The sequence below is a fragment of the Syngnathus acus genome, chromosome 2 (genome assembly GCF_901709675.1).
Source record: "Syngnathus acus chromosome 2, fSynAcu1.2, whole genome shotgun sequence".
NCBI lineage: Eukaryota > Metazoa > Chordata > Actinopteri > Syngnathiformes > Syngnathidae > Syngnathus > Syngnathus acus.
Genome location: NC_051088.1, coordinates 20,959,332 through 20,983,644, shown reverse-complemented (window position 1 = coordinate 20,983,644; position 24,313 = coordinate 20,959,332). Strand labels below are relative to the sequence as shown.

Here is a 24,313-nt window from a genome sequence, read left to right as displayed (position 1 = left end):
CACCCGACCCCATTGCTTCAAAGGTTAAAGGTCGTTGCCTCTGGGAAGCAGATGGTTGCTCATGGGTTAACTTGTTGATGGTGCTGTCAATTTTTTTCAAAGAAGCTTCTTCAGAGACGAAAAAAATTACGTTTAAAATGCTTCGCTCTAATCTGCCTGACGACTGGGGTGCGGTTCCTGCTTGTGTCACATGCAGGCGAGATGAGTTGAATAATTAAAGCGGCCATGTTGTGTCTCCTGGAATGGAGAGTCATGAAAATATAACGAAGCGCCGAAGCTCAGCATATATCCACATACTCAACGGCCAGACTGGGTGTGGACCACGGGTATTTAACTATTGATGACCTTTGTCGAAAACAAGGTCACGACGGGAGGTGTTTGTGCAGCCTTTGAAGATCAACTATTATGGACCAAACAATCTTGTGCACCTCAAAAGTGACGTCATTTCACAAAATGTTGTTAGCGCTCTAGAAAATGCTGTGTTTGCATCTAAATTCATTTATCATTCCTCTCACTTGTGAGCCTGCCTGGCCTCAGCAGTGCTCTCCTCGAAGCTGAGTACACCACAGGGAGCCCGCGGCCAGCTCTGCACAACACATTATCGAACCGATATTTCATTCATTTGCTCCCCACCCCATCTTTCTTTGTCAATACAGTGCTCACAAGACCCCTCCCAGCTTCCTTCTGCCCCCATTTGTTTTCTTTTCCTCAAGCCTGTGCGGCCATGACCTCTACTCCTATCCCTTACTCCATCTTGCTATGAAGATGTTGACAGCAGGAACTGGTTCCAGCTGGCTGCTTGCTGCTCTGGACCTTGAGATGGACTGAGTGCATGTTATGCACATGCAAGTATGTCAATGTATGTTTTAGTGAGAGAGCAATACGTAGGTTAACATCTCAAGGATTGAGATGAATGTGTGAATGAGGTCATTTTGAATCACCATGTCACATGGGGGTCTCAGCTGGACAATGTATTGCACGTACACAAAAACACTGTACACTTGTGCAAGCCTCCAAAACGCGCCATGTTAAATGACAATTACAGAAGTAAAATCCTCGTCATTACAGGACCCCCTGACAGAAAATGAGCTTCAACCACTTAAGGGCTCTTTGGGGGGACTTAGGACGGCTAACCGGGAGTTTGCACTACGTGGATGATGGATTAGCAGTCACAGTAGATTTGACTGTGGCCCACAAGGACGGCGGGAAGAACCTGGCCAGTGAACACAGTCAAAAGTGCTGCTTCAGTCAAATCATTGTTTGCCACCATTTCATTTTATTCATCTGGAAAGTTAAACTGAAGAAAAATATAATCAGGTCATTTATAGAGGCTCAGAAAGAGAGTCTCTAGAAACGATGATAAGACAGAGCTTATTTAAAAGCCGAGTACATTGAGGGAGTTCTAACAAACTGCGCAGATGTTGCTTCTTTTAAAGTCAAATCTACGTTTCACTCCGCAATCTCCACATCCGATACCCCCCACCAATCCCACCCAAACTAATCAGTGGCCAGCGCAGAAGGGGTCTACGTTGTTAAATGTGTGTGCACATGTGTCGGTGGATTAACCCTTCCACAGAGCCACCATCCCCCTCCATACCATTTTCCTACTTAAAATCCACGGTGACCTCAACCCAGATATGAGGAACGGAGACCAATGTGCCATGACAACAACATCCTGCACTGTAAATACATTTATACATAAACTTGGAGTATCCGCAAGTGTGGAAATGTGAAAATGATGACCGATAACACACCCAGAAGAAGGGCACACAAAGGACTCCATTGTACTTGTCTTATCTATCCATCTCTTAGTCTCTCTATATTTTCCTCTTTACCATCACGTCTTTTTTTGGGGGGTTTTTGCCACAAGACTAATGTCATGATCCGGGCATACAAGCTCGAGGAGTGTCATTGATTGTTTCACTCTTGAAGACAGGCTCTGTTTCCACCAAGAAGTATGTTTTAGTTGGGCACAGTACATAGTTGTTTTCAATCTTTCAATTGTCAAACGTTTTGATTTGTACTATTACCAAGGATGGGCTGCTCACGGGGCCGTATCAGAACATACAGCAGAAATCCGGGCAAAAAATTGACAGCAGAAAATTATCCATCCATCCATCCATCCATCCATCCATCCATCCATCCATCCATCCATCCATCCATCCATCCATCCATCCATCCATCCATCCATTTTCTATAATATTCAATAAATCCCAACATTCCACTGAAATAAAGCTGTTGGTAATAAACAACTAGAAAAAAAAAACTAAACACATACAATATACTGTAGATGAGCAGTCATCTATGTTTGTCCTTTGGTTACTGCATCGATACCATTTTCTCTCATACCGATACCACAAGCGATACCTTTACATTTACAGATACCACGAATACTTTTTATAAAAACAGTGAAAGATTTTTTAAAAGAGACCTACATATCCAAGTCTATCAATTTCCAGATTGTAAAATAGCCAGAAGAGGGTTATTTATGTATGTCGACGTACCTTGTGGTTCTTGCCATGCCGATAGATCATCCAGTCCTCCCCATTGGTGCTGACCTCCAGCTTGAAAGTGGTGACGTAGTAAGATTTTTTTGTCTCTTTCGAAATGGCTCCCTGTGTGGCAATCCCCGTCAACACTTTCAGGAAGTGAAGATCAACCTTGAATTAAGAGAACATTGAATATAAAATACATTATGTTTTCTTAACAGAGAATAAGAGATGGGAGAGGAAAATCGAATGCACGGGATTGACGTAGTTAACCAAGCGAACCGGCCTCTGTTTCTATTTGTCATGCGGACAGCTTCTGATTGTTGCCGTGCAGGAAACTGGGGTGGCACTCGTATCTGAGCAATGCCGTGTGTAAATGAAGAAGAACATTAGAAGTTAAGATCAATAGTGTAATATCAAAATGGGGATGCTCTGAAGCCTCTTCATCCATCACACCGCTCTTGCCTGCACGAGTGCATGAATATAAATATACTGTATATAATATGATTGCGTGAGACGAGCGATAGGAGCGCTTCTTTATCATTGCTTTGCAGTTTCTTGAGCGCCACTGCTGCTTAGTGCATTTTTGTTGCCTTTTTGGAGGGTTCTGAAAAAGCAGTACACAAAATTCCGACATCCATAGGAGGTGATTCTACATGAAGATGTAACATTTTTTACTAATAGGATTATTCGGCCTAGGTGGCAGAGAGAGGCCTATGCGTCAAAGCACTGTATTTTGCCAATACAATTCTGCAAATGGAAAGGTGCATTGCCAGACCTGGATGAACTCTTTGTTGCTGTCTTCTGAGGGAGTCCAAGCGTTGTCGTGGTTGTTAAGTCGAGCTTGACGCGGCAACCAGCGGTTGTCGTAGAAGCTTGTGGAGGAGCTGATCTGGTCATCACTGATCTTCCCCGACTCCATACCGAGCGGCAAGCTACAGTGAAATGCTAGCAAAGCAAACAAAATGGGGATTTAGCTGTCATGGAAGATCGAATGGAATAGCAGATTATAAATCCACAGAGAGACAATATGCAAACAGAGTTAGAAGAAGTCAATTGAGGTGGTGTTAATTTGAATCTGAAGAAAACAAAATGGGAGAGTTGCAGAAAGAAAAATGAGTCTTGGAAGATGAAGACTTAATAATAGCAGGTAAATAAACTGACTGAGCATACCAAACACACAGGCACAAAAAGTCACTCACAGTCTCTGACTTCTTTACGAGTCATGTTGTATCGAGCAGAGAAGCCATCTTTGGCCACCGCCATGTCAGTGTGGAAGGAAAGGGACAGCAGGCCAGATGATGACTGAATCTCTGGAGGAATCTTTGTGCCACAGTACCGCCCGATTAGCGGCGACACTGCAGATAAACAAATTCAGTTAGTCAGCAAGTACAGACCTTTCATTGATTTAAAAAAAAAAACCACTGCAACTTGTATTTTCTTGTTTGTTGGTGCTTTGGGGACATACTACAGATAAAATCAACTTTTATTCCGCTAAGCAATAGCTAATGACTTGCCGCCATCCCCACACCCACCACCGACGGATTCTCTCTTCTTGCCTCAGTCCATCTGTGTGTCTTAGCCAGAGCCCAGCAGGGGGGACACGAATCCCCGCCTTAATGCAAGCTGCTCTGGGATCAACCACATGCGCGCGCACACCAAAGTGGTGAGGATTACAGCAGTCTCAAGACGTGATTCCCTCGCCGGACGCCAAATTCTTCACCCTTCCCTCTTAGTCTGCCAAGACCCTTTCTTGCCTTCGAACAAGCCTCACTCCAACTGGGTTACGGTTTTAATCTACTCCTAATTCTCCTCTGAATGTCTGCGACGACCTGAGCTTCCAAATTCAAGTCGGAATTGAAAAATTATATAAATTTTTTAGAACGCAAAAATGGAATTATTCGAGCAAAGCGCTCCTCATAAATCTTTTTGGAAAAAAATGGGAAGAGAAGACAAATGGAGTGTGAGGTGCAAAAGCACCATTTAGTCATGCCAATGTGGTTTTCATCACTGATACGGCAGCAATTACTCTATGGAAGCGCTTTATGACAACTCTTTTGGGGTTGCTATTTCCTGACATTCTTCACTGGAGCCAAATCCCGACACTCGCTCTCATCTGGGGGAGGAAGGAAACATAAGGTGATAAGGAGTAAGGACATTGAGGGGCATGAGAAAGGGCTGCTCCTTTGGGGTGAACTACAGTTATGCTTCCTATATGTAACCCAAAGGAACGAGAGGCGAGGCTCCACTACACATCAAAGCGATCTCTTCCTGACAGAATGTCCACGTGGGAATGCACGAATTCCATGCGCTCGCAGCGTGGAAATCTGAATTTTCACTTTACAAGCATCTGTGCGCACACTTACCTTGCGGCAAGCCGTCCCAAACGTCCAACCAGTCGTATTTGCAGTCGCCCTCTCCCACCAACAGCGGGTCGTTCTCCAGGTCAAAGGTAAGGAACGTGAGGCTGATTTCCATATCGGCCGGAGCGATGATCATATAGGAGCACTCCAGATTGTGAGGGTATTTGTCAGGGAAGCCCGGTGAGTCGATCATACCGGAGCTGCTGGTGAAGTTGCGGAAGCAGAATTCTGACCCTGAGATGAGACAAAGATGAGAAGAAGCCATCTGTCATAAAAAGAACATCCAGATCAGACAAGAGCAATGGATCAAACGGCAGAAACATCTGACTTGCAGATGAACTTCATCACTGACATCTTAAGAGTGTGTCCGCCGTTACGTAGGACATGAAAACAACCGCCCCGCCCCCTCCCACCCACCTCCAAACCTGCCAATCATAAGCGCTTTGACATGGCACCGTGCTGTTTTCAGCAGCTTTTGGATCCTAAAAAACAATCATATTGCTTCAAGATGTGAACAAAGATCTGTTCCTCATTCCGAACCTTGAAAGCTTCCAGGCAAATGTGTTTTTTAAAGGAGGTAATTCGACACGCATCGTTTTAAGCTAGGCTTTTGAGGACCTTAGCAGTGCCACTGACTATGGAGCTTTTGCATACGTTCAAAATAAATGTTCTCAAATGCTCTCCCTGTACTCTCTCTCGCTCTCTCTCTCTGGGGCTCTCCCTTTTCTCGTGAAGTCAAACATACCACAGACCTCGTGTAATGGCTCTAAGTGAGCCCTTTGCGGCAGCTCCTCATTAGTTATTCAGATTTATGCAGTGTGGCTCACCTTGAGCGTCTGCAGCCCATCGGGCCCTTCCAGTGTTTGTAGAAGTACGCCTATATTGATATATTTTTCCAACACTGATTATTTAGTTGCATTAAATGTAACTAGATCAAAGCTGATGAGCGAAATTGAAGATTTTTCATCAAGTCGTGGATCACAAGACAGACGAGAAGTTCTTACCAAACCAGCGAGTTAACAGCCACATCCAAATGTACAAAACCAGAATCAGGAGCTCAGACATGTTAAAAGTACATTCCTACAGCAGCATTCCAACAAGGCAAGAGTCTTTATTATCAGGCAGACCAATAAAAGCAAGCTGGCTGCCTGCTCCCGTCTGCACTTGATAATGGCAGAGGACTCAACTTATTTAGCCCAGGGACAAGACCAAAACGATATTTTCTGCTTTCCACTGTTACCGACTGTTCTTGATGCAAAATGTAACGATGACTGATCTAGAGACGTAAAAAGTCATTAAATGTGACGTCGTCCTATACTTTTCCCAAGTCGTTTCAGACTACATGGATGTCGTATCTAGAAATTCTGAAGGTCGTCGACATTCAAGGCCCACACACCATGCATAAACATACACCACTGAGCATATTAAAAGCTATCCATCTATCTCCCACTTATCTGGGGTCAGTTCCTTGGGGGAGCAGCTTAAGCAGACATGCTTGGACTTCCCTCTTCCTTTAGTTTGGCTTTTTGAGCCCCTCCTGTATGTCTGAGCTCAAAGGGAGAGCCCAAACAAAAAGGAAACCCCTTTTGGCCACTTCTGTGATCTTTTTTTTTTTTTTTGGCCAATACCCACGACAGACCAATGCACAGACGGGACAAAAACCACACTGTTCCTTTTGAATTGGATTCTTCTTTCTCTCTGAAAGCACCTCAATAGATCTTATCTGGGAGACTTAGGAGCGTGATGTTCCTTTGGTAAGAACACTCCCTGATGTCCATGCCATGCTGCAGTGGCACGTCAACTGACAAAGAGACAAACGAACACAATTTAGGTAATTGTCACCATAATGCGTGATTGCAAGATTTTTATGTGTGAGTCACATTTTATATGAGCTTGTTTTTCAGTTTTATTATTATGCTTGCATTTTCTTTTTTTGCCACGGGCTTTTTTTTGTCTCTTTGCATGTGTGGCATGTGAGGTGAGTGCGTGACAGCTTCTCAGCATGTGTGAGACCTAGTAACACAGTAGCCTTGTTTCTTACTAGGTCACAAATCAGCAGTCTGGACTCGCGAAAACTTCAATGTGAGCACAGCTTGACTTCATGTCTCCGAGCCACGGCGCACCACCGCGTTTGTGTTTTCCAGACGATGTGCACCAACTGGCCACACTTGGTTGTCTTTTTTTTCTTTTGCATGCTTGTGAGGAGGTCACGTATGCACGAGTGACTTCTCCTTTTCGTTAGTGCTCATTAGTCACGGTGTGTAAGCACGCCAAAAACAAGTCTTGGAACCTCCCTCCATCACCTCGTGCGCACATGTTTAACCAATACAAGCTCCTCCTTGGCGTGAGCTGTCATTGGTTAAAATGGAGGGGGGTCACGCTGCACGTCTGTGTGAGCCTGAAATAGGGGTGAGAGCCTGAGTTGCTGGGTAAAATCCATAAAACTTTTGCCCCTTGATTCACCCTGTCTGCGCTCTCGCCGTCTTGACTTCTGTCTGGCGTCTCGCCGCCTCAGCGCACAGATCCTGCCGAGGATTCACCTACATGCTCGCCTCAGTGTCTTGTGTGTATCGTAACTGCAGCTGCCTGCTTGTCTGACAGTTGTCAATCACTCAGACAGTCTATTTCTCATGTAACCCTGCCTAACCTACAAGAGCTCATTCACTGTAAAAACATGTCAGGTGAACTTCCGTAACATTTTAAATTGGGCAATTCAACTACCGTATTTTCCGGACTATAAGGCACACCGGACTATAAGGCGCACCTTCAATGAATGGCCCATTTTAAAACTTTGTGCTTATATAAGGCGCACCGGACTATAAGGCGCATCATTAATGCATCATTGACTGATTGTTGTCAGATTTTTAATCCAAATCAAATCATTCTCCATTTTATTTCAACTTTAGACGCAACAAATGACTTTATAATCACAAAATAATGATCCATAGTCTTTTTGATTCATGATTCATAGTCTTCAGCGGGCCACTTATGATTGATTTCATGACACAATGCTTTGGGCCAGTTTAAATTTAGGAATTTGGTCCATATATAAGGCGCACCGGACTATAAGGTGCACTGTCGGCTTTTGAGGAAATTTTAGGTTTTTAGGTGCGCCTTATAGTCCGGAAAATACGGTAAATGTTTTATGTTTTGCTGTTGTGAAGATTGACTTTCGTACACTTCACAACAACAACAACAAAAAATTAAAGAATGGATATCTCTTTGCTTTGTTCCGCTAAATGTCAGTAATTTATACTCAAAAGCTTTTCCAACTAAAATGAACATTTTAGTTCTTCTTCTGAGCTGTTTATTTGTTTGTCTTTAAAAATGTGCCTTATTGTGTCTCGGGGAATGAGGAAAAAGTCAAGAGTCGGTCAGCCATATATTGTTCCGGCACAGCATTATTGTCGGAGGGGATGACCTCCAATCAATGTGAAGGCCTCAGAAATACATTCACATGATGTGTTAGGGTGAATGGGGGGTTTCCAGCCTCTGGCAGCACTCCCACCGAGACCCCACATGTCTCGGCAGCGGTCGCCAATGGTCACAGAAGGGACCTTGTGCCCTCAAGTGCCCCCCACTTTGCCTTCAACTCAGGATTGGCTGTGACATGTACGGCCCCATACTACTCTAGTAGTTGGGCTTTGGGGAAGCGGGAAAACCGGGCTTTAGTGGTAAGTCTGCCTCCAGTAGCCACGGTAACAGCATCAACGGCACGTGACTGAGTGAGGATGGACGAATGATGATGGGGTGTTGGGGGAGGGGGTAGTCTCAGATGAATAAAGGGTTAAGCACGCACCAGTGAGAGTAAACTAGGCCACGACAATATGGGCACGGGGGCTTGGGGGTGAGGGGGCGGGAACGTACGCTTTCACCATTTAGGTGAAGACAGTGGGGATGTTTTTGGGTTGCATATTTGTGAAAGTGGTCGAATTTGTGGGTGTCATGGTGGAGGTGGGCACTCCCACACCTCCTACATGGAAAGCACAAACATCCCCACACACATGCATGCACATGTTGACACAAACAATCCAACGCTCCCTGGAGTAGTTACACTCATCGCTTATGTAACAAGGTTGAATGAGCCAAACAAAAACAAGTCAGTTGTCCCATCTAGCTCAACACACAAGCATGCGCACATGTGTGCTCAAACACTCACACATGTGAGTGTCTGGTCCTTGGAAGCAATGCGGCGAGGTCAGCCTGAGCCCTGAGCTGCGCTGTCTGGATGTCAACACACACACACACACACACACACACATTCTGAAACACATTTAATTGTCGGCTGAGATCTTGATCTGTAGAAAGACACGCCCTTTAACAACACAGGCACATCAAAGAGCCTAAAAAACAATTACAGAGTGATTCAAAATTTTCCATATTTTTTTTTCAAATATGCCTCACTCGCAATTGCAGGTTCTAAAAAGGTAATGTTGCACAAGACAACTGTAATCACATTCGGGGAACATTGAAATGTGATTACTTTCACCCTGGTCAATAAACAAGTCAGTTGGGAAATGGTGTGTGTGTGTGTGTGTGTGTGTGTGTGTGTGTGTGTGTGTGTGTGTGTGTGTGTGTGTGTGTGTGTGTGTGTGTGTGTGTGTGTGTTTGTGTGTGCGTATGTTTGCTGCCTGCTGCTGGAAGACAAACACCTATGATGATGAAAGTGCTGCAATTAAACACATCCTCACTCCTCCTCATCATTATAATCATCAGTCAGTCATCATAATATCCTTCATGACTATTCATCCAACAGTCTGTCGATTTCACTCCTCGCAATTTCTATTGTTGCGCATTTATCTGTCACTCCGCTCACATGTTAGGCTCGTATCATGCTGAGTGGAAACACCCACGCGTGCAACTCGTATGTCGCACATCTGCTGAATGCTACAAATGTATGCTACAATCTTGGTACAAGCATGGAAATACCATGTCAGTGTTTAAGACTGGATTGACACGTTCAAGGACGTATTTCCACTTTCACGCATATTTCCCTGTACATTTCAAGTCACACATTATTTCATATGGCTGACGAAGCACATGAAAGAATGTGAATGTGCAGACGCCCTTGCACGAATCATATTTATCCCCAAGCACTGACAACACAGAAGAAAACAATAATACATTAATAATATAAACACTTAAGATACTGTTTAGTTGGCCTGACCTGATTTTTGGAATAATTAATTAAGGCTAACCTGAACATTATTCCATAGACCGCCAGAGGCAATTATTTTGTTTACTACATTTCCAACACAGCTCTCATTTACTGTAATTTTAATCGTCTTTGATTTTGTTTCGATTTTCAGCTGGTATTCTCTACCTTAATTTGTGTATTTTTTTCTCATAGCAATGATGGTGTACATGTGATTTTTGGGTTTACACGCAAATACACAATGGATTTTTCTCCACAATTGGAAAAGATCTAATTCCGATCCGATTAAAATTGTGGCAATTGTGACATTTGAAAGCAATAACATTTGAACAATGACATTTAAACCATGTTGTTAAAGTACCAAAAAGTAATACTTGAGCATAAGTACATGTATAGTGACAGAAAAAATACTTTAAAGTCACCCTGGAGAATATAAGTTGAGTAGAAGTTTCAAGGTAGCTATGTGAAATTTGCAGGACCTAAATGTATTTTTCTTTATTTTAAATGTTCTTCAAAATATCCCAAAAGTGATTTATATTTTTATATATTTTTTTCATTTAAATTTAATTTGATTTACTTCTGTGTTGTATTAGTCAAATATTTGCACTAAGCTACATTACAAGCCTGCTTGTGAGCAAAGTACCATTTCACGCATCTGGCTCAGTGACACGTCTCAAACGCTTAAAACATGTACGAGGTGACAACTAAATTCTGCATTTTGAAGTTTGTGCTGGCTACTTTAATCCTGACAGGCTTTTAGAATTCATGAGCGCTTTCAGGGAGGAAATATTTGGTTCAAATGGCACCACCTAAAACGTCAAGTCAAATCAACTCACTTGAAGATAAATCCTTCAGCTGCCTCAAGGCCACCTGGCCATTTCACCTCCTCGCACACACACACACCAACCACAAAAGCACACACTCAAACTGCACTTCACCTTGTGCACTTGAGCTGCCTCCACCAAATTCCATTTGAGCGCCTGCTCGTCCCCATCAATTTCCTTGCCTCAGCCTTTGCCCATAAACCTTTGACCTGAGGAGGTCCGCCTCCAAGAGGCTGCCCTCACTCCTCCCACTTCCCCATTCCCCAAAAGGAAATGGATTTCGCTTCAATTAAGCAAGCATTCCTTACATAGTTTTATTCTTATGTTCTATATGCTTGGCCACTTCTCTTGATTTGGTTCCAGACCATCTTTGGATTTTTAAAAGCATCCCCCCCACACATTAGTGACAGCGGACCTCTCACCTGTTTTAAAGATTTCATAGCGCAGAGAGAAGCCAGCTCCTTGGTGAGCGTAGTCCGACACAAATCGTATCTGGAGGGAGGGACCCGAGGATATGATTGGCGCCGGGGCGATGTTGCTGCAGTGCCGACCCAAGACGTCGGCATTTTCCGAAGTCCCGTCTCGGATTTCGATGAAGTCGTACCTGAGTTGAAAAAAAAGGGGTTGGAGCGAAAAAGAGGAGAGGTTAATTGTTTTCTTGACCTGGGACACAGCATTATTAAGACAGGAAGGAGATGAGAGAGCATTGTGAAGAAGACACAAATTATTGAGTTATGGATTGAACAGTGGTGATAAAACATAGACAGGTGTGGAAAAATGTACAGTCTGGGCTTCAGCCTTCAGGCAGAATTGAGAAAAAGCATTCAGGAGCACGACAAGCAGAGCAAGATAGAAGTAATTATATTAGCCACGGACGGCCTCGGCTCTTGGTCAACAAGTCGGCATCAGCTGCTTCAGATGCGCTGCCTTCATTTTATTCTTCAAGTCATACCAGACAACCCTGGAAAACCCCATGGTGGAAAAACAAGTAACTGGAATCATCATTTTCTTAACCCCTCCACTCCACTCTGTTTTAGATAACACAGGGTTGCACTTTTGCTGACTTTGATTAAAAGTGAGGAGAGTAACTTACTGAATGCTGAAGTACAATGTCTGCCTGGGATAGACGGCATTAGGCTACACTAGTAAAGCTTTCGTTTTTGGTACATTTAACTTAAAGGACTTTATTAATGCTCGTGCTCATCAAAAATGCCCTTAGGGTCACCTGTTGCTTTGGCTTGCGGCACAAACCCTCCAAGGTCGTTTTTGTGATTGCGTTGTTCTATTTAGTTATTTTTTATTTTTTATTTTTATTCTATACTATTTATATTATACATTTTATTTTATTATTTTTTCTTTATATTTTTTTATAAATTCATTAATTCATTTATTTATTATTATTTTTATTTTATTTTCCTAGAGTGAGGAAAAACAGACATTTTTGTAAAAGCCATTTTACTTGTGGACAGAGTTTGAGTGAATGTTGGGAAATTCGTTAAAATGGGTGGTGGTTGATGCTTGGGAAAGAAAATGGGTAGCAAAGGGGATTAAGCAAAGGGAAAATCAGGAGGAATAAAGCTAAAGACGCTTCACATGTTTGGGCTCACAGTTCCCTGTGATCTTTGACCTGCCAGTTGACCCTGAACAAAAAAAGCTAATTCTGTGGGGTCAAGACAGAGTCCACCTGGACCGTCTCAAATTAGTTAGCTCTTTTTGGCTTCTGCCTGTGATTGCATAAAGACAATTACACACAGACACACACACATAGACACACACATACACAAACACATACACAAACACACACAAGCAGGATGATATGACCTTTTTTGGACACTCTGATGCAGTCATGAGTTCATGTTTGAATTATGCAAATATTGCACAGGCCAGTCAGAGGAATCATTTTCTATTTCTCCTCTTTTGAGCGTAAACCTTTCCAGATCAAAATACGAAGCCGCCAAAAAGGAAATCCTCTCAACCGCTGTTGCAATGGTTGCAAACTGTGAGAAATAACTTTTGGACATCATACCTCGTCTCTCAATGGGCTCATGTGATGACGCCACCAAAAACAACTGGACTGTTGTTCTTTCACTGATCACTGGTGTAAATTCCGCCCTTTTGATAAAAAATACTTTGGCCTACTTTTTGACTAAAGTCACACAAGGTTAAGGTTTCAATTCTGTGATTCAAGTCACACTTCAATAAAAAGCGAGCCTCACGAAAATGATGCTGAGTTCAACGTGAACTGGAATTGAGATGATACGATCTGAACCTAAAAGCACCAAGAATGAATAACCATTGCTCCGCTATGTAAGGGCAAAACACTCTTGGGTAGAACACGCAAGCACATACAGACAAAGACAGGAGAGCGCTCATGTTCGCAGCACCATTTTGTGAGGATAAAAGGCCTGTGAAGAATCTGAGAGCCTAATTAGGTTTTAATTGATTTTGGAGTGGGTCTCTATGTTAGTTTCCCACTTCCCCTCCCTCTGTCTCACGCTCTTCTGTCATGGATTAGCGTCAGTGAGTGAGTGTTTCTCAGATGTGATTATTGACCGGTGCGCTCAGCCTCTGATGAATACATGCATGAGCGTCTGACACGTCTCCGGCATACACCTGACCGCATTCCAGGACCCGTTCTTCTAACAGGTCCAAAAGTTCCGCTAGTCTTTTTAATGGCTGGACGGGGTGGAGGGCAGCAGATGTACACTCGGCTCATAACAACTAATTGCCTTTAGCTGTTTGTTGGTGTCCAGGGACCTTTTCTCCAGTATAGACAATGCTCCTCACTATTGTAAGTGAGCATGTCCATCTTTAGGAATCATGAGCGGTGACTTAATACAGTATAGCAGGGGTGTCAAACTCATTTTTTTTGCGGGCCGCATTGTAGTCATAGCTTCTCTCGGAGGGCCATTATGACTGTCAACCCAAATAAATGTATGAGCACCTCATATTATATACAGTAAAAGCTACAAAACAAACTGACAAATAACTCTTTTTCAAATCAGACGAGTAAAAACTGGTCAAATATATATAAAAAAAAAAGAAGGTATTATTAAAATTGAAGACAATTTGCAATTCTAGAAATGACACACGAATTTGATGCACAATTTGTCTTAGCGGGCCACATAAAATGATGTGGCGGGCCCTATCTGGCCCCCGGGCTTTGAGTTTGACATCCGGGCAGTATAGTGTCATTTTTTCTTTCCAAGGAAGGGATTAAAAATGGCTGACCGTGTTGTTTTTGAACTTCCTGAAGACATAACTTACTGTTGCTTATGTTTATTCCGGTTCAGCTTGCTCGAGCTGCGTATGAGTGTCAGTAAATAGTCGATTTTTGAGTTGCCTCTGCTCTATTGTATACTTCCTCTTGTTCTCCCACAACAGAACAAATGAGAACACAGTCTGCTAACAATCAGAGCGCTGTCATTTTTTTTTATTTTTAGTTATTTTTCGCTTCTGCCTTTCACAAGCAGGAATTAAATAAGGGGAGGGGGAGTGTGTAAAGTAGAAACACACGTACACACACTTCTCCCGCCCCTCTAATAAACCATAAGTGCCTCTGAAATATTAACAAGATGCTGGGAGCGAAATCCCAAAAGAACCCGGGGGCCTGCCATCTTCAATCCAGCCCAAACCAAACAGCTCTTTTCCTCCCTATGTCCTCATGTCTCGGCTCCCCATCTCACCACTCATCACAGGGACAGGACGACCTGGGTCAGGCCGTTCGCAGAGGCGGTTTCGACTATGACTTTATAATGGCAAAATTAGACTGTGATGTGGGTTCGTCAGCAAATCTTTGTTGTTGGGAGACGAATAATTGATTACATCTTTGACCGTCTCAGACAGGAAACGTCAACGTCGTAGGACGACAGGTATTGCAATGCTGGTCTGATATTGAATTTCCACAAGTCCCTTTGGTGACTCTTCTTCCTCACCGTCTTTGTTAGCCAGGCGTCGCTTCACCCATCTGTGAGTGATTATCTATTGACTGTCCATTTCAAGCAGAATACAATTATTGAATCTGAGATCTCCCTCCACAGGGAAGGTGTAATCATGCATACACGCACACACTACCAGGTAACATACATTGACAACTGTTTACACCTCAGGCTAAATGCAGCGGCAAATTGGCTAATTTAATTCCACAAAGGGTGGAAGAAAGGGACTACATAAAACACACACATCTGTGTGTATGTGTGTGTATTGTCATTCCGGAAGATTTCATGTTTAATTCAGGTGGGTAAAAATAACACAGCCTCCCCTCCTTTGACGTAGAGGAGCAAGAGAAGGAGGAGGGAGCTCGGAAGAAGCTCCTGGTGCATCCCGGGGCGAGCCGATTGCCGATTGCATTAAAGATATGGGGCCTGATATTTCATCTAACCTTTATTACATTTAGTTCACATCAATCGGCTTGAGGTAAGAGCTTTTTGGCATGTGGCCAAACTCCCCGTAAAATGAAATCCTGAATTAAAGTGCCACCTCAGACGTGGAATGCCTCTACTTTATACGACTGCAGATTTGATTGCCGCAACAGCGTGGTGGTTTGGGTGCACTCGGTAGGCCGACAGTTTGAACCCGCTGAGGGAAACTAGCCAGCAGGGATGTTAGCCGGAAAGATTTTTTGTCACGGCTGACCAAGCACTTCTCGCAGTGTACATTCGCTACCAGCAAGTTCAAGTGTAGCTAGCATAGCCGTGCGTGTTTTAGGTAACTTCTAGTTACCCAGCTGTCATGCAGATTTCTCAGGCCCCACTGAGACCGGGAAGCCTTGAGCCTCTGCACCCCACCGGCGCCTTAACCTCACAGAGGAACGTACAAACATGCACGAATCAACTCCTCTGCTCACTGGAAGTGCTGTGGCTAATCGACCTGGCAAAGCGAGGAAGCTAGCCGTGACGACGCTCGCGTGGGCGTACATGCACCTCGAGGTAGAGAGCAGGTTTCAATTATTTTTCATAAAAATACATGCTAACTCTAAGGAGACGAATGGAGGGAGCAGGAACTCTGACTAAAATTCACATGCTTGCAGACTTACTCACACGCTCGCACCATTTGCCACCCACGCTCACATGCAAACACAGTCAGAGACTGTGGGCGTGTGTCAGAGGTCGAGGCCTGCGTCCCTTCAGGCGAGCGTACAGGATAGAATCTCTCATAAAACTCACGCTGATAAGTAAATACGAATATTTTAAGTTTCTCATCGTGCTGGTTGTCCCAACTTTTAGCCAGTGAGAAGCATCTTGACACAGAATAGTTTTGCTAACGTGCCGTGCTGTGATTGGGAAATCCGTGCTGGGTTCATATCGGAAAAAAACAAAATCCGACAGCATAAAACGATCTGGCATAGCTGCTTTTGGTGGTTTGTAACATCATCTGTTCATAGTTTACAGAGAAATGAGGCAGAAGTAAGGGGAAAGATAATAGTTGTGTCTGTTTAGAATGTTGAGGCTCGGGGTGAGCGATATGTCCATACACAACTGGCTTAAAAAATTTTTGGCGTACTTCATTGCATAAGGGAAAACTGCAACTGCTACCAATCTGTTGTTGGTGGTGAAAAGACACAAAAGTTAAAAGGGGGAGTTTTTTTGTTTTTCTAAAACATGTTCCATTACTTTATTTGGTCAAAATATTGTTTTTTTTCATCTTGAAAGAGTTTTCAGGGAAGATTTCGCTCGGGTTGACATTAAATTGGACTTTGTTGTAGCTCACTCAGCTATCAATTTACATTTAATGTGCAACATATTTTTCAAATCAGCAAAGAATTAGTTTTTGCATTTGCTTCTGCCCTTAAAAAAATCCAATCGCTGCCAACTCGCTACATCTTGTATTCTTTTGATTTCAATTTGAACCTTCTCCAACATTGAGACAATATTAGCATACAAGTTTTGAAAGCGGATTACAGAGAAGTGTTTTTGCGCTCGTTGAGGGGAAAAAAACAGATGATTTGGATTACTCACATTTCTGGGGAAATTAACCAACAGTCACATCCAAACAGCTGGACCTTATTCTCTGCTTCTTGTCCTTCCCTCCCCTTCTTGCCTTCTCTCTGACACCGCCCCCCCTTCCCAGCAAACTTTAATCATTTTAAATAATTCCTTCCATTCAGCCTTTACTATTGTGACCCGGATTCCTCATTTGTTTTAACCGCCAAACGAAGCTGGTTATGAGCAGCTGACGTGCCCCCGAGCAAGGAACTCTACCCAATAATTGCCCCCGGAGAAGCGCTGGAGAGGCCAAGATGTTTGCGGTTGAGCTTGGGCCGCATCCACCCCATTAAATGCGCGCGATGCTGTTTGTACTCCGTTCTCTCAATAACAAAACCACAGTCCACTTAATGGCCTTCATCTTACACAGAGCTTCTAAGTAAGTACAAGTGAAGTTTCCTTCACGACTGACCAGAATGTTGGGATCAAAGCAGCCAGAACCGTTAACGGGCAAAACATGTCAACACACTCCCTGTCTTACTTGCAATCCAGCCTCTCGATCTCAAAGTGAGGGTTGAAGTTGAGGACGATGCGTTGCGAGGGCTCCGGCGCCGTGATGACCCACTGGCAGTTCTGGTGAGGTGGGTATTCCAGAGGGTATCCGGGGGAGGTGATGTATCCGGCCTCGCTGGCATCAAAAATGCCCCTACACTCGCCCGCTGCCAAAAAAGAAACACAAAGGCAACATTAAAAAGCAGCAAACAATTGTAACTGTTGATTAGCGAGATATTATGACACTTTATGGGAGCGATTTCTTTGTGTGCTTTGCATAAATGGATTATAAACGCTATAGTCATTATCTTATTTCTTCTCAGTAAAGATGTGCTGCAACAGATGAACAGTAAAACAAAGAAAGCAATTTAGCCTGTCAGTTTGGAGGAAATTGTAAAAACCTCTCCATTGTGGATTTTTTGTCCAAGTGGCTAATAAAACAATACAGCATCATCACCGACACATTTGCTGTTCCCTCACACACACATGCACGTTCGCTCGCACTCAGCCCCTTCCACACCCAGGCTCTTATCGCCCCATTCCCCCTTGGGGAGCATTCTCCGACTATAATTGTTGCGCCAGCAAGCCAATCTGCAAACATTAGAACACATTCTCCGATCCTATCACGCTCTCCCAGGAACAATAGCCTCCCAATGGCATGGCTCTGTAGGCTTAGACAGGAAGTGACACGCAGACGGTTTGTCTCGGGGGGCTCAGGGGGGTGGAGCTGGGTGGTCACCCCAACTCTGTAATAATGACAGTAACAATAAAGTAGGGTTTCTTTTCTCAGCCACATGCAGCTCTTATCTGCTGAAAAACACGTCAACACACATTCAAAACAAACATATGCATAAAGTCCTTCCACATGCTTTGTGGATCTTTTATTAGGTTTTCCTTGCCTTAGATTTACAGACATTAGTTTTTATTGGAGCCAGACCAAGAGGCATCATCAAGTGGTGGCCAAAGGTTTGGTTTAAACCTGTGTGCGGCTCCTATAAATTTGATACGCAAATGATACGGCCGTGACTGTAAAGCCGAGGTATTCAATTAGCGGCTTGCGGGCCATATGCAACCCGGAAACAACTCCCAGGTGTCCCAGCTATTGGTCTAGCCAACCGCTGAATTGCATTCAAGAGATGCAGAGGGTATCACAAAATGATCGCCTAAACAAGAGAACTCTAAAAGTATATGGTGACAAATAGTGAGTCCTATTCTTGACATAAATGGGTTGATATTCTTGCATGTCTTTAAAAAAAAACAGCCAAAACAACAATAAAGGGAGTGAAAAAAGGTACTGCACAGGCTTGAAGTGTAATAGACCCTTCAAGCGTTGACATTTCCACCTCCTATTGTGCTTAAAAGGCACACTTAAGATTCTTTGACATTTGAAAGCGCTGCAATGACTTCCTTTGAGGAGAGACGCCCACGTGTAGTATTGTGCACGTCTTCCTGGCGCAGAAGCCTTTTTAAAAAGCTGCCCACCAAGTAACTCTCAGTCTCATGATGATTAGAAGATTGAAAGGTGTACACACGCAAACACACACACACTCAAACAAGTGTGGACGACACTGACCCATGTGTGCGAGTGATTCAGCTTGGTTAATTCCAAAAATGACATCCACATTTAGTCATGTCACTTGTGGACACAACAAAGACTCACAATCATTTCCTAGAGTTGCATCATTTGCAAACTGAGCAGTCTGATCTCAATTAACTGGCCTTCCCTGTTTACAGTGCACAAGGGCAACTGTGTCTCTGCATAAATTAATCCTCACAAAACTTTCTACACGCATGGACGGACTTAATTGCAACGTTTCATTTGTGAACTGGGCTGTGTGCGCGCACGCCCACATCCAGTCAGATCCAGACATCTCTGCACAAAAGGAGCCACCGCCTTATCTTCATTATCTGTGAAAATGTGCACGTCTGCATATAGAGCTCATTTCTATTAGCTTCCTTATCTGGGAAGGGTGCTGTAACGCTCTGGGATGAGCAGCGAATGTGAGGGGAGGCTGATAAATCCCTCCATCATTCCCAGTGTAAGCACCCCCTCTCGCCCTCGTCTCTTCCCACCCCACCTTAATTAAAAAGTGCTATCACCCAGCGAGTGAGGGAACGAGCGGCGCTCATCCATTCAGTCCAGAGCTCAGCTGAGCTTTAATCTCAACCATCCTCCAGTAAACTGGACTCCGTAAAAGGTTGCGGAGAATGGATGGATAAATAGAGCGCATTACACGACTTTGCACATTTTCAACACTTGCTGCTGCTGATCGTCTCACGGAAATGACGATAGAATCGTTTTTTTTGTTTGTCACTTTTAAACGGCATTTTGCGCCCTTAAGGAACTAACAAAAGCCTCATTAAAGAGAGATAATGTCAACCCCCCGCCTGTTTTTTACTTCTTCCTTTCTACACTTCCCTTCCTAACAGGATAAGTGGCCCATGCTAATCAGCTAAATGCACAGTGCTGCCCATTGTGATCGATGGTTCAATGGATCAATCGGGTAAACAGATGGTTGCTGCAGTGCCTGCAGGGGCGGGGGGGGTCATTGCGGGGACCTAATCCTAAACACTACCTGACTGCAGTATCATGTCTCCTAGCCTCCCTGGCGCTCTCTTTCCTCGCGTGAGGGTGTCCAAACAACAACACGGACGCTCTTCGCGTGAAGAATTAATATTTTCCTGCATGGTGATTTGTTGCCACCCCTGTTTTGAATGCTTCATTTTCTCCCAGGCGCACAACGCTAATGCTTCAAGCCCACTTTTGAATAACAATTAATTCTATATGCTCTGGCAAACGTGGTGCTCTCAACTACTAAGCCTGCCCCCCCTACCCCCCACCCATTAAAATAAAGCCATGTGAAAGAGTCAGCTCTGGTCTATTTTTGGAGGCAGGCAGGCTGTTTGCTTCCATGCATACCTGACTCATATCGAACAAGCCGCTTGGCCAAGTAACGCTAAGACGTGACCTTGTTTTCACAACCCCTGAGATTTAAAGATCTGAAGGGCAGCTCTGGGGAAGACGTGAGACAAACAACAAACAAAGCAAAAAACACGAGGAAGGGAAATGAGAAGCAGCCAGTGTTTGAGAAAAAAAACCAAATGATTAAATGAGCAGAGCCAACTCTGGGAGAAACCGATATCATAGGTGGAGGCGCTGCACAACCGCCCACTCAATAAACATGCAAATGAGCTGCTTAATGGAGGCAATATTAATCCTGGTGGTTCTGGTAATTAATGTACATGTCAGCGAGTCAAGCTATTGTGATTACAGCACAAGTGTGGAATCAAAGTTTCGCTGCATCCCAAGTGGTGAGCAGGCTTGAAAATGGACATGTGCACATCCAAGCACATTTCTGCATGGTCATGAAAGTCATTCAGTTGCCGCTCCAGTTTCTTGCTTCTTGCTTTCCTCCTATTATGTGAGACCACTTGCTAAAATGACTCTTTAAAGGGGCCCTAATATGCATGGGAGCATCAAATCACAAGGGAACCACTGTCTGTGAATTCACTCTCACTTCTTGAATCCTGATCTGCTCGGCCTCTGTCCATTTTAACTCAATGACCCAGCATGCTTTGATGTTGCCCTCTGGCACGAACAGTCCATCCCCCGGGGTCAAGTCTCCCTCCTTCACGTTATGCTTTGGCGGATACGGCACATCTCCACACCCAACTCTGTCTCTGCGTGCTACACTCCTCATCCTCTCCACTGGCTCCCCGAGGCTGCCTGCTCGGCCTTCAGGCTGCTCCCTTCCTGCCTCTGCCGCTGACTCTAATGTGGCTCTTGAGGCAGCCTCTTGGCAGGGAGACACAAAAGGAGGGGATGGAGCTTCTTGGGCCGTTCCTGCCAAGAGCTCCACATCTGTGTAGCATCAGCGGTGCATAGACAGCCAGTAAACAGACACAGCACACACGCACACGTACGCACACACAGCCAGAGGAGCTCTGATGAAACAGGTAGCCAAAAAGAGGAAGCAATAAAGGCAACAGAATCATCAGTGAGGTCATATACTGCCCACTCCTTCCCATGACTAAGAGCAATAAACAAAACAAAAATTTTGATCTACAGATTTTATCTTAATATATAGTTTAGGCCCGCATTTGCTTATATTCCGATAATGATTCGTAATCATCATTTAACAAAGAGAAACTTTTCACATTTTTAGAATGATTAAATAATTTGTCATGGACAATCTGCAATCTTAACAGCTTCTCACATTTCAACTAAAATGAATTAAATTAGAATATTAATCTGTTTTGGGCTGACTCGAACAAAATCCAAAAGTATCATTTGCTGTTATTCCACACACCAAAGGGTTTAAAACTATGTGTTTGGCGTACTTAGAATATTTTTTTTTGTAAAATGGTAACTTGAATGTTATTTGATAGCAGTTAGTTGCTTTTTTTCGTCCTGCGTTCCGGTGCGTTCTTGCTTGCGGGGGTCGGCAGACATCCGAGCCAACCGATAATGAAGGATAAATACTTTTATTTACCTCCCGATGAAGATTACAGTGGTGTCGATGATCAACTACAGCCCATGCGCGTTTTCTGGACACCAATGCGTGTTTTCTAATCTGGAGTTTATTTGGATTATTTCTATTAAATGTTATAGAAAACAAGTTACTGAGAACTTGGGATAAATGAACTTTTGAATCCATAAATAACAAGACATCAATGATGTTACAAGGAGTGTAAGTAAAACTCACCGTCTTCTCCCCTGACCTGCAGCACCACATGACACAGTGCCAATATCCATCCAAACAGCGAGCACACCAAATCCATCTTGGAAGACGCAAAGCTGGTGTCAATTTTTCAATCTTTCCACTCGTAGTCGCTAAATTGTGCTCCACATCCCTTCGTGCTTAAACGGGTATGACTTCAATAATCCCACGGTGCGTGTTCAATCAACATGACAACTACATGTCACAAAACAAATAAAAGCGTCTATAATTCGCCTCATAACATGCTCTGACAGCACATTCAAGGAAATGTTCAAATAATGCCCCAAAAACAAAAAGGGGGCTGACTCCGGGCGTGGGGGACTCGGGAGGATCCGCGGAGTGTGCAGTCTGGCTTCGGGGTGCGCCTTTTAGTCCAAGTGTTATTTACGCGCACGGAGGTCGCCTTTCCTGAAGTGGACTGGTCTGCGGCAGTCTCACACTAGAGTGAAGCGCACGGAGCAGAATGTGTGAGCGTCTCTACGAGCAGCTGAGAACTGCTTCGTCCCCAGCGTGCGTCTTGTGTGCGTAACAGTCCTGTGCGTGTGTCAATGTGGGAGAGAGAGAGCGAGAGAGAGAGAGAGAGAGAGAGTTCTTTAGCCGAGCAGCATTACAGACGTTGCGCCTTGGCCCCGCCCCCTGCAGGCTGAATTTAGGGGAGCGAGAGAGAGGGGAAGGGCGGGCTCCGGATAATCGGTGGGCGATAGATTGCACGCCCCCCCCCCCCCCTCCACACACACAAACAGACGTGAGACGATCAGAGCACGGATAAGACGCTCTCCACACAGATAAGACACGCCATGCAATAAAGCAAACACCTCCCAAGGCTGTTTGCAAAGAGCCGGAGGAGGAGACCAGAAAAAGTGTGAAGGTGGGGTACTATCTGGGCAACGGGGAGGGGTGCACAACAAATGGCACATGGTGGCTTTTAACCAGAGAGCATATGAAAGAACTTTGCCATTGTCACAGACCTTGACTCATTGGCGCAGCGGAACCCACCTCAGCCCAGCCCAGTTTTTGCCCTGCAATCAGTGGGGCTAAATTCAGAGCAGCGGCGGTCTAATGACAAACTAGCGAGCCCAAAATAATCTGCTGAGAAAGTCCTACCCGTGTGCCCTGCCCATGGTTTGAGTTACTATGTAATGGAAGGGCTCGACATAATGAGGCCTCGTTGGCATCTTTATTTCAGTTGGCTAGGTGCATTCTTAAAAGGAAGAAGAAGCTTTGGGAGGCACTGAAAGATTGCATACCAATGCCACTGAGGTTGGATGATTCATCACAGACTCAAAAGTTCTGGAAAATATGTCGCTTCCCACAAAACTTTATTCCAAGCTGCTGTCATGCAGTCACACAATAGTTACTATAAAGACCTCATTGAAATATAAACTTGATGTTGCTGTGCTTTTTTGTTGGCTTTCTTTCTTCTTTTTTTTTTTGCTGCACACATAACCGAAAAGCACAACCATCAAATCCAGCCGGCTCCTAAAGAGGAGCTTGAAATTGATCATTTTATTTGCTAATTTATTTCCAGAATATCAAAATAAAAATAGAATAAAAAATGAAATGAATCTGGGGCTAATAGAGACATTTCTGTTCATAATCAGTTCAGGGAATTAATGGATGGATGTTTGTGGTCATCCTAAACAAATTCATAACATGCCATTTGGCAAAACTTACAAACTTGCCTGCAAGAATAAAAAGAATCCAGTGCCCTTGACTGAAGGCTGCATGACAAGCGTGTCTGCACGTGTGGGCATATTTACGCCCCCTCCCCCACTCCAACCTATAGTTGACTAGATGCCATCAACTTATAGCCTTCTTGCAGCATGTCACTGATTTTTTAAGACCACCTGTGGCTCGAGGGAGCTGTCACTCTGATTGGGGCCTTCCGGTGCCCTATGCGGGGCATAAAATATCCAATCATTTGTCCTGATTTCGCCACTTAAGCAATATGAAATGTGCTCGGCGGTGGTAGGGAGCCCTTTATTTAACCTCAGCGTTGACCCCCCTCTCACTGATAAAGAGATAAAGAGTAAGACAGTGTAAAACCTCCGTGCTCTACCACAGCTACCCCCACTCTCATTCCTCAGGGGTCATGTGATACCCCTCGCGCCCATTTGTCAACATCTTTGCCCCCCCCCACATGCGCTCTCCTCTAACATTAGGTCAGGCTAATGGAGGGCAACAGTCCACTGAAGGACTTGGGGGGAAAAAAAAAAGTTATTAATCATCCAAAATTTTGAAGTCTAAAAGAGAGGCAGAAATTGAAACTACAGAAAAATTGCAGA

At 44.1% G+C, this 24,313-nt stretch overlaps 1 protein-coding gene across 3 annotated transcripts in view; it reads right to left on the bottom strand.

The window, feature by feature from the left end:
• The window catches only part of LOC119132889 (neuropilin-2-like), a 40,586-nt gene extending 17,947 nt beyond the window's left edge, over positions 1-22,639 (bottom strand). For all 3 annotated transcript variants that reach the window (XM_037268465.1, XM_037268466.1, XM_037268467.1), the window contains exons 1-7: positions 22,014-22,639; positions 17,297-17,474; positions 11,254-11,435; positions 4,856-5,086; positions 3,692-3,847; positions 3,268-3,437; positions 2,505-2,660 (exon numbers count right to left, since the gene is read on the bottom strand). In XM_037268465.1, the coding sequence (XP_037124360.1) occupies positions 2,505-2,660; positions 3,268-3,437; positions 3,692-3,847; positions 4,856-5,086; positions 11,254-11,435; positions 17,297-17,474; positions 22,014-22,089 (1,149 nt within the window). In that variant the 5' untranslated portion in view covers positions 22,090-22,639. The remainder of the gene's footprint in view (positions 1-2,504; positions 2,661-3,267; positions 3,438-3,691; positions 3,848-4,855; positions 5,087-11,253; positions 11,436-17,296; positions 17,475-22,013) is intronic.
• Between the last annotated feature and the right edge of the window lie 1,674 nt (positions 22,640-24,313).